Here is an 11,310-nt window from a genome sequence, read left to right as displayed (position 1 = left end):
TCATGGCTGTTAACTTGCATGGGTCCAGCAGGTCCTCTGTGTGTATGCCATGGCTGTTACCTTGCATGGGTCACACCAGGTCCTCTGTGTGTATGACATGGCTGTTACCTTGCATGGGTCCAGCAGGTCCTCTGTGTATATGCCAAGGCTGTTACCTTGTGCTTCTGTGGGTCTCCTAACGGTGGCAGCAGGTGTGTTTCTGACTCTTTCGCCTGCTCTTGGGACATGCTTGAGTTCTCTTACTGGGTTGCCTTGTCCAACCTTGATATAAGGGATTTGTCTTGTCTTATTTTATCTTGTTTTCTCCTGTTTGGTGTTGTCTCTTCGAGATCTACTCTTTTCTGAAGAGGAAACAAAAGAAGAGGGGATCTCAGGGAGAGGGGAGGTGGAAGGGAGCGAGTGGGAGTAGAGGAACGGCAAACTGTGGTTGAGATGTATTGTATGAGAGAAGAAATCTATTTTAAATAAAAATATATATGCCTGCTTACTTCTTGGGCCTATTTGCTTGGAAATCTGTTTTCTATCCTTTTATCCTGAAGTGATGGTTATTCTTGCTGGTGAGGCATGCTTCTTAGATACAGCAGAAAATTAGTCCCTGCAATATGTCAGTCTGTGTCTTCTTATTTGGGAATTGAGATGATGTAGTTATCAATGAGCAGGGGTTTATTATTATTATTGTTATTATTATTGATTCCTATTATTTCATGGTTGTGCTGTGGGTATTTCTCTGCTTCTTTTGATTTAATGTTCTTGGATTATTTATTCCTGTGTCCTTTGGGTGTGGTTAAACTCCCCAGACTGAAATTTTTTTTCTAGTACTGCCTGCAGAGTTGGATTACCAGATAGAAATTGATTAAATTTGAGTTTATACTGGAATTTGGCTTTTCTTTCTCCAGTTGGTTGTGATTGATGATTTTGTTGGGTATGGTCCTCTGGGATGGGAATTACTTTCTCGATCCTGTATGATATCTGCTGAGCCCCTCTGGCTTCCAGAGTCTTCACTGAGCAGTCAGCTAGCTGTTATCCTAATTGTTTTCTCCCACCTGAACCGTGTTTCATTCCTTGTGGCCATATCACATGACCTTGGCCCAGTAAGTGTGGGTGCTCGCACAACTCTTTATCTTGTACTTCCGCTAAATAGCTTTCCTTGGGCCTATGGTAACACAGTTGTTGGCTTGTGAGGGAAACATTCTATATTATCTATTCACATTTTTTCTTTTTGTACAGGGATCTAGGCATATGGAGTTAAGATGTGTGTATTGTTTCTTTGTGTACAAATCTTGTCTTTTGTTTGTTGCATGGGTGTTCTGTTCTTTTGTGGCTGTCTTCCCACTCTGGATCCTAAGTAAGTGTGGTGGCTGTGGAGTACCTGGTGGAGAGTGTTGCTGCAGGTCAGTAACACAGAGTGGAAACAAGCTCAGAAGGGCAGAGAGAGAGAGGAGGACTGTTAGTCTGGGCCAAGAGGCAGAGTCCCCAAGGGATGCAAGTGTGGCAGAAGGAGGGGCTACAGTAGGGAGAAAACATCAGGACTAAGAGTGGGTCTCCCATTGCAGCTTTCTAGTTGAGAATGTATTCTGTGTCTTTCAAAAAATCCTAGAATAAATTGATAGGTTGGTTCTCTTTTTAGAAGACATTCCCTATATGCTTCTGGGCCAGATATATTGTACCTTAGACCTTTGTTACCAACTGTGCAGCAGCATCTATCTGGTTTATAGATTGGTTGTCTTCGAGTCAGAATTGATTGGACAAACTCTGCTCCACTCACAAGCTGAGTCACTCATATTGACTTTCGTTAGTTTACTGGGTGGGGTCTGCCTCTCAGTCTTAAGCTGCTCCACAGAAACATCCTGCCCTGATACTTTCAAATAAATATCATGTTTGCTTTTAGTCTCTACTCCTTCCTTCGGTTTTCCCTCATCACAGAGAGGAGTGGTGTCTCCTTAGCTGCTCCACAAAAGATATACTTACTCTGTAATGAATGCTCACACAGGCAGAGGCACACACACAACTTATACTGTCTCTTTAAGGTGCAGTGGACAGGGAAGAGGCACACAGACGACTTGTACTGTCTCTTTAATTATGTGGTCAATGATTCACCTGTCTTTTTTCTTTCTCCATTGTGTCTCATTTTCTAAAATAGTTTTTTCTGGATCTCCTTTATGGCTTACAAATATAGAGCACATTGCCAACTGTTCTTTATAAAAATGCTATATTCATTGCTTTACTGTCTCATTCAGTACTGGGCACTTGTAGTTTTAAATCAATAAGAACTGAAATTATAGAAGATACATGTATATGTGTAAAACAATTTTTCAAAGTGCTTTTCTAAGTCTTATACTGACAAAGAGTTTTATAATTATAGCTAATTATGACAACTGCAAATAAGTACATGATAGATAACTGAATTTTAGGGTATTTTTCTATGAAGAGTAAAGCCATCAGAATACTCAATAAACAACATTCTTTGCATATTAATCTTTACTATGTATCAGTAAAGACACAAGCACTTAAAGACACTAAGCTGCATAGTACCTATTAAAACTATTGCCTAGTTACTTTTCTACTGATGTGATAAAACACCATGGGCAAAGCAATTTATGAAAGGAAACTTTTAATTTGAGACTTGTAGTTCTAGAGGGTGAGTCCATGCTCCTCATGACAGACAGCATGGCAGCAGGAGGGCAGGCATGGTGCAGAGTTTACACCTTCATCCACACACACAAGGCAGGGAGAACAAAGGGAGAACAAAGGGAGAATGCTGTGGGCTTTTGAAACCTCAGAGTCCCACCCCCTCCTGTGGTAACATCTCCTCCTGTACCTCCTAATCCTTCTTTAACAGTTTCCCCATCTGGGGACCAAGTATTGGGACATATTAGCCTGTGGGATCACTATCATTCAAACCACCATATTCCACTTCCTGGCACTTCATAGGCACAAGGCTGTATCATAATGCAAAATGCTAAATGCATTTTGGAAATACATTTTCCACTTCAAAAGTTCCCATAGTCTTTCACACCTTCAACATTGTTTACAAGTACAACGTGTCTTCTGAGACTCAAGACAATCTTTTAATTTTAAACCCCCTAAAAACAAAAAGCAATGTCTTCCTTATAATGGCACAGAACCCACATTACTATTTCAAGAGGGAGAAAAGAGGAAGAGTAAGGGTTTGTTGGCTCAAAGCAAACTCCAAATCATGTAGCTCTATGACTGATGTCAAACAGCTTAAACAGCCCTGCCCTTCTGGCTTTGCTGACTGTAGCACTGTCCTCTCTGGTTTCACTGTCTGCAGCTCTGCTTGGCAGACATCCCATATCTCTCACACCTCCAACACCCTGGGGCTCTCCAAAGCAGTCCAGGCTTCACCTTCACTGTTATGGTCTGACCCTCCCCCCACCCCATCCCTATCCCCACCCACAGAATAGCTGTAGGCATTCTGCTCCATGCCTGCCAGATATTTCATACTGTTGCTGTAACAACAGTATGAAATGCCTGCCAGTCATTGACACAGAGATGTGATTTGGCTCAAGGACACGCTGACCACATACCCTGTTTTGTTCTGTATGGCTGAATGTTCTGTATGAGGTTTGCTAATCTTAGGAAAGTCCACCAAGTTTTTTACGTAGGATCCATCAAATCCAAGGTCAATATGAACTGTTCTATCTAAAAAGGCTCGAGTCGGAGCTGAGCACCTTCCAGTTTCTGTGGATGACACTGAAGAATGCTTTAAAATGGTTATGACTATAATACGCACGCTCTGTTATCCCACTGTGCTGAAAGTCCCCTGGTCACCACCCATCCACCACGCCTTACCTTACTCGGACCAATCAGCTTAAAGGTCAGCTGATAATACTCTGCCTAGTAAGCCCACGGTTCCCATCCTTGCCCTTTAAACCTTTGAAATTGGTTTTTCCTATTAAAAGCCTACACCAAGTGCAGACTAGGACTATAATGAGGCTTCCAGTCCTTTTTGAGGTCCTGAACGCTCAGGATCAGGGTGTGCAGTCGACAAACCATTCTTGCTCAGTTGAGATCAGTGTTCACACGGTTTGTGTGGCGATTCCTGACCCCTAACATTCACAGTCTCACAGACAGCCTCTCAGGGCCTCCATGTGGAGACTCCTTTCCAACTGCCCTAGCCTCAGTGCCTCTGCTTAACTGCCGCGGAATATCCCACATTCCGCTTACTTGTCTATCCTTTAGAACACTAAAGCCAGAACTGTTCTGCCTGTACTGCCTGCTGGATGGAGTCTGACCCCAGCTTGAATTACATTTGTGTAAGCTTTGAGTTGTTGCTTTTTATAAGCACTCCTCAGGCCCCTTGCTTTTATAAATTGCAGGCTTATCTGGGTGGGGTCTTGTTGGAGCGGATCACTCCCTCATTCCGTTTTTGCTTCTGACCGATCCTTATAGATGGCAACACAAGCTCTAGCTCCAGCATTAACTTCCACCGTGCTTTTTTTCTTCAAACAGTGTATTTTATATTGTTGTTGCCTTGCCATTTTTCACGGAAGACCTGCATAAACATGATTAATAACCACGCAACAGAAATAATGCTAGATTGTCCTGAAATTTCCTCTGCTAATGAAATTAATCTAAAGCTTTTCAATTTAAGCTCAGGCAGATTCTTAGGACAAGAGAAGAAATCAGACACATTCTTTGCCAAAATGTCAGAAGAATGATCTCTAGCCCAATTGCTAATCGGGAAACCTCTTAAGCTGGGCCTCCACGCTCCATCTTGCTCTCAGCATTCCTGTTTTCCAAGCTCCTAGTGAAGAGGTCAGCTCAGAGCCTTTCACAGATTCCACCAGAACCCCTGCCCTCCGGAAGGGAGAGGCTGAATTAGATTCCTCAGGAAGACCACAGCGGGAACAGAGCGCACAGACACATTCCTCAGGGCCACCGACTGACCATTGGCTTCTGCTACCACATTTCCTAAGGACCAATCAGTTTAAAAGTAACACCGTTCTGCCAATCACATTGTGCCTAGTGGTTGTTGCTCTATTCTATCCCTGAAAACTTTATAAAAATTGGCCGAACAGGCTGTCTGAGGTCAGCGCCTCTGTTTTTGGATGCAGGATGCTCCCAGCATGCTGGAAAAATAAACTCCAAGTGGTGGTGGGGAGGGGGCGGTAGGGCTCCTCCAAGCCTTACACTGTTAAGACGGCCCATTAAGCTTACTTACAGTGGTCAGCCATTTTCTTAGTCCAAAGTTCCAAAGTCTCCCACATTCTTAAAAAACAAAACAAATCAAAATGGCATGGTCAAGCCAATCATAGCAATAGCCCACTTCCTGGTACTAATTTCTGTCTTGTTTTTTCTATTGCTGTGACAATGCACCATTGTGTGTGGGGGGGAGAAGCTAAAAACTGTTTCCCAAATTGTTTCTTGATTATGTCAATAAAGACAACAGAAGCCCATAGCTGGGTGAAGTTAAAGAGGGGGGATTTCCGGTCCCAGGAGGAAGAGAGAGAGAAGGGATTTGTTTGTTTGTTTGTTTGTTTGCTTGCTTCCACACCAGGCTGTGGTGAGAGGATTAGGAACAATGTAAGGTCTGGGGGTTACTACAACTGTGGTGGCAGAGCTCTAATAGAGGAGAGGTGACGGGTCTAGAACAATAGATTCTTCGCCCAGCACTGTGTTATCTGGCTGGTTTTAAAATATTAAACCTGTCTGATATTTTCCATCTGTGGCGACTCAGTTGGGCCAGAGAAAGGGCAGTGACTGGGAGGGTGTTAGAGGCTTGGTGAAGCTGGCCATGGGCACTGGGTGAGATGGCCACTGCCGACACTGGGCAAAGAGCTAGCATGGATTTTAAAAATTACACGTAATACACCATAACCAAGACAATTTATAAAAGAAACCATTCAGTTTTGGGTCCATAATTGCAGAGGGTTGGAGTCCATGGTCAACATGGTGGGAGCATGGCAGCAGTTAGGCAGGCAGAGTACTGAGGCAGTTGCCTCAAATTGATGCACAAACAGGAGGTGGAGGAAGCTAACTGCGAGTGGAAAGCTTTTGAAACCACAAAGCCCTTCCTCACTGACACACCTCCTTCAACATGACCACAGCTCAACTTTTCCTTAACAGTTCCACCAACTGGAGATGAGCCTTTGAGGCCCGTTCTAATTGAGAACACTAAAACCAGTGTATTAGAGAAACTGCTCTAATAACAATGCTGATTGGTGGGCGGACACACTTCAGTAGTTGACAGACACTGAAGTAGAGATACAGAGTCAGGCTGATTCACACCACGAGGATGCTAGCATTAGGAGTATCTTGAGTGTTGGGCTCTGTGTACCTGTGAGAGAAACGGGAGAATCAAGACAGTTGTGCTGTAGATGGCATGTATGTGTCCTCCTAAGTTCATTTTGAAACATATTCCACAATATGGTGACACTTGCAAGTCTGGCCCTTTGAAGCTGATTAGATCGTGAAGTTTTGATTCTGTGAATGAGACTGAATCCCTCTTAAAGAGACACCCATGTAGGGCAGTGCACAACTGCCTGTACCTCCAACTCCAGGGCATCTGATAACTTCTTCTGGCCTCCACAAGTACCCAAGCACATGTAACATGTATGCACACATAAATAAGAAGTTTACATTTTTTATTTTTATTTTTAATTATGTATAAATGGATGTGACTCTGGGTGAGTTGCTGGTGTCTTAAGGGTTCTCCTCACTAAAACTAATTACAGCTGGGTATGAAATGCCCAGTTCTGAACACAGTTCTCCTGGAAGGACAGCGGGAGGTCTTAAATCACTAAGCTGTCTTTCCAGCACTGTTTATACATGAAAGACTTATATATAAAGGGTTTTGTATAGATGTAAAAGTATGCACATTATATATGAAGGATGTGCATATTATATATGAATCTGTGCATATATTTTAATATATAACATATATGAATCTATGCATACATATAATATATATATATGAATCCTTATATATGAAGGATTTTGTATAGACATTATACTATGCACATTAAATACAGCTATATGTTTTTCTCTAATCAGAATTTGATTAGCTTAAATCTTGAACTTAGCCACAACACCTTACTTGTAGAAGAAACGTTTTCCTTTCCTATGGTAGTTTACCTGTTTCATTGTAAGCTTAGTTAATATATGCTTGGCTTTTTCAGTCTTTTGTGCTGTTTAAGAAGTAACTAGGTTGTGAGTTATTTCTTCCTCCTCACCCCACCCCCCACCTTTCTTTTCTCTCCATTTTTATGACATGTAATCTTAAGCCAATGAAGACTTAAATTTTGTTGTAATTGATTCTTTTTAATGTAATGTGGTCCCTCCCATTTCTACTGCATACATGTAAAGCTCTCTGGTTTACACACCTACACTTTCACTCAACTTCAGGTTTGTTTTTATGATGGCATAAACCTTTATCTCCCACAGGAGAAACTATACTGCCCCCGAATCTGCTGATTGGATTCTTCTGCATCAACTCTACCAGCCTCTGCGGGTGTTTTGCTGCCTCTGGGTTGTGTATAGCTTTTTCTATCCTTATTGTTACAAACTTTTCAAAATTTCATTTAGTAAAACAAAATGTTTTATATAGTATATATAAAGATATTAAGATACTAAAAGGAAATCTGTTGCCGGGCGGTGGTGGCGCACGCCTTTAATCCCAGCACTTGGAAGGCAGAGGCAGGCAGATTTCTGAGTTCGAGGCCAGCCTGGTCTACAGAGTGAGTTCCAGACAGAGAAACCCTGTCTCAAAAAGACCAAAAAAAAAAAAAAAAAAAAAAGGAAATCTGTTAATATTATATAAAAAGCACCATTTAAACACTGAAATACATGGCCACTTTAATAGTTACCCCACAATGTTTACATAGACTTATTTGAAAATTATAGAACAATTTGTGCATGTCACATTCATATTATTACCTATATTAGGACAAATACAGATAAGCAGGTATTTAGTTATATCAGTATAACATACAAGGCTTCTGTTTGCTTCAAGCTTCTCAGTTAAAAGGAGACAATAATTAATAAATAAAGTGAAAGTCCACGAGGTCATTATTAGCAATAATAAATAAGAAATCATTTTGACATGTCTAACATTTTGACAACCTTGAGTTATACTTACAATATTCTATTTCTGAAAAATCATAAATTTACAAGGGCCACTGTCAGGGTGAAAATACATATTTTTTTTAATTTTCTAAAAATGCTATTAGGATTTGATATTATTTATTTTTCACATATATGGCATGTTAGAAAGTAAAACTATATGTGGGCAATTCTGTGTGTTGTGAAGGTTTAAGAGAGGCTGTGGTGTCGGAGCAGACAAACCTGTGTTCCTAGTCCATACTGTATGATGCTGGTCAATTATCTCTTGGTGCTGGAACTAGGATGCAAATTTAAAATGTGTTGTGAATACTAAATGAGTATGAATTTACTTCTGTATTTTTCACAGGGTAGCAATAGTGAAATATCGCAATCTTACACTGCAATTTAAAAAACTAAAAAATTGGTGAAATCGATAAATATCAATTTATACTGAAAAATTGCACTTTTAATAAATAAAGAAACATCTCATCAGGAATAAATTTTCCTAATAAAGCTTAATGCCTACTCTATCCTGATTTTAAAGTAAATACTAAAATATGATAAAATAGTCACTGATTAAGGACTTTTGGCTTTATTTTGTGCTGCTGATACAAAAATAATGGCTATATTTAAGGCTTACTAAGTGATTGTAGTTGCCCTGAACCAGTCTCTATTCTCCGAACTGTGACACCAGTTGAAACACACCCACTGTCTTCAAGGAGCACTCATGGCACCTCATATAGAGCCAATCATGATCTCCTTTCTGAGTGTAAGCAAAGGTTTACATAGTGGCACATGACACCTCAGTTCATCTGACTTTAAGAATGAGCCACATATACAATCACAAACCCGTCTTTTTCATGCTAAGTATATGATACTTGGAAGAAATGGCATTCCAGAAAATTAAATTTATATGGTCACAAGGACTAGGCTAGTCTATCTAGCAATTCCTGAAAATGTAGGCTCACATATTTTTTATTTCCCAGCCTCCCTCCAAATCTGACTAAAAAAATCCCCTCTTCCGGGGAATTTGCCTTACCTAACTTCATACCCTTCCTTGTATCCTTTACATTTAAGCAATATGTTTATTAATGTCAACTTGCATATATTACTTCTTGGATTTTATGGCCTTAATTTCTAGCTATAACTAGTTCTTTCACTTTCAAACATCCTATGTTGCTTAGCACAGTACTGTGTACCTATGTGTAAGTATGGCATGCCTGTGTGTGTGTGTGCACACTTATGTGTAAGTGTGGCATGCCTGTGTCTGTGTATGTGAACATGCATGCCAGCATGTGTGTCTACTGAGTGAATTAAAACCTAAAGAACCTGGGTGTTTGCAGAGAAAAAGGTTACATAACTTGACAGAAACAAGAATTCTGGAACGGAGTGATCTGATTTCCAAAAGTAGATCTGTTTGGTCTACAATGTCAATAATAAAACATTAATAATAAAAAGGTAGTGAGAAACTCTTTTAAAAACTTTTATGAAATATTCCAAAAGGCTTTTTGATAAATTATTATTATTAAAAGCACCAAACCTAAACATTTTACCTAGTATCACTGAATAGTGGCTTAGTAATTTTCTATGACATATGAACATAGACTTGTTTTTGTTTAAGACAAAGAATACTGAACAGGAACAGGTGTTGTGAATCAGGATAAGAAGGCCGTTTGCTCTCGTTAATAGATAATACATGTATGCAGTAAACTTATTCTCCTGTGGTACATATACATGTAATATCAAGTAAAAGAATTGTTTGCATCAAGATGTCAGAGATGTCAGGAGTTGTTTTAGTACTGTAAAACATGACACAATACTGAAATTGCTATTTAACCAGAAAAAAATTTGTTTATAGTATCTATTAATACTAAAATAGGATATAATAAAAAATTATTCTCAATGTGTTTATTTTCAAATTTGCCTGACAGTGTCCTTTTTAGAAATCTGATAATTAATAGTTAGATAACATACACTTTAACTTCACTTTCATGACTGAAAATATTACTTACACGATAACAAACAACAAACAGTAGCTTTTTACTGAAGTGCTCTGCAATTTACATTTAAAGCTTTGCAGTAAGACAAAAATCCATTGTACTGTTCATACGTTAAATTATATAGCGTGCTATTTGCCTTATGCTTATAGAAAGAATTAAAAATAAAAAAGGAGGCATAAAATCCAGGATCATAAATATGGGCTGTTTTAGCTGTCATTCTAAAAACTAGTTTGTTGAGTTCTACTTTATTTTTAAACCCAAAAAACTTTATCTTTAAATAAAGTACAGAGAAAAATCAAGTGTAAAGTGTAAGCATAGAACCCCATATGATTTCCCCCTCGGTATCTGGGGAAGTAAACTATGAGACAAGGGCAGTTCTCTGAGGTGCTGCCAAGTGCATCCTTGAAGCCTAGAGCACCCCACAGCATCACCAGAACACACACTCTGAAATGACAGCACTGGCCAATTGCAAGCGTATTTAAGTGGCTTCTTCCTTGGAGAAAAGAAAAAGATACTAACCTAAGACTCTGCTTTTTTTTTTTTCTTCCTCCTTAATCCTTTTTTTTTTTCTCTAACATACAATGGTGATCTTAAAGCACATTTAGAAATGCTCACTAGTAACTGTTTCCAACAACACAGGGGAACTGGGTTAATTTACACAGTTAATACAAACAAATGACCCATGTAGATACTAGGGTGAGGTCCTAGGATTTGTTACACGGAGAGCTAAACTTGCAAGAGATCTCATGGCAAAAGTAGACACTTTGTGGCATATCCCAGCTTTTGAAATATAGTTAGAAGCTAAACGAAACAGCCTTTCGGCACCAAAAGTATTGAAGTGCCCTGGAAGCACCTTCTCCACAAGACCTCTGTCCACCAACTCTATGAGACGTTCACAAGTTCCAACATAGTCACTGACCCTGCTGTATGGGAGCCAGTCAATCAGTGATCCATCATACATGACGTCACCACTGAAGAGGATCTTGCGATCTTTATCATGTAAGCAAATACTGCCTCTGGAGTGACCTGGCATATGCATAACAGTGAGCTGTCTGTCGCCAAGGTTGATCACATCCCCTAAAACAGAAAACAGAAGTTACCAATAAATAAGTGACAGTGTACTTGCTGTTAATCACTGAAAAAAGCAGAGGAGCATTAAATGGGTTTCGAGGAAACTGAGGACACCATTAGCTTTACTTTCATGTTGTTTCTCCATGTGTGTATGTGTGCGTGAGTGTGTGTGTGT

The 11,310-nt window shown here is 39.8% G+C and overlaps 1 protein-coding gene across 1 annotated transcript in view; it reads right to left on the bottom strand.

Moving 5' to 3' along the window:
* Positions 1-7,792: 7,792 nt before the first annotated feature.
* Mblac2 (metallo-beta-lactamase domain containing 2) overlaps positions 7,793-11,310 on the bottom strand; it is a 38,410-nt gene continuing 34,892 nt past the window's right edge. Inside the window, exon 2 of the mRNA XM_028760204.1 lies at positions 7,793-11,141. Within this exon, the coding sequence (XP_028616037.1) occupies positions 10,756-11,141 (386 nt within the window). The 3' untranslated portion in view covers positions 7,793-10,755. The remainder of the gene's footprint in view (positions 11,142-11,310) is intronic.

Source organism: Grammomys surdaster, unplaced genomic scaffold (assembly GCF_004785775.1).
Source record: "Grammomys surdaster isolate TR1022 unplaced genomic scaffold, NIH_TR_1.0 126391, whole genome shotgun sequence".
Taxonomy (NCBI): domain Eukaryota; kingdom Metazoa; phylum Chordata; class Mammalia; order Rodentia; family Muridae; genus Grammomys; species Grammomys surdaster.
Note: the sequence above shows the minus strand (reverse complement) of the source record. Positions and strands in the feature narration are given on the sequence as shown.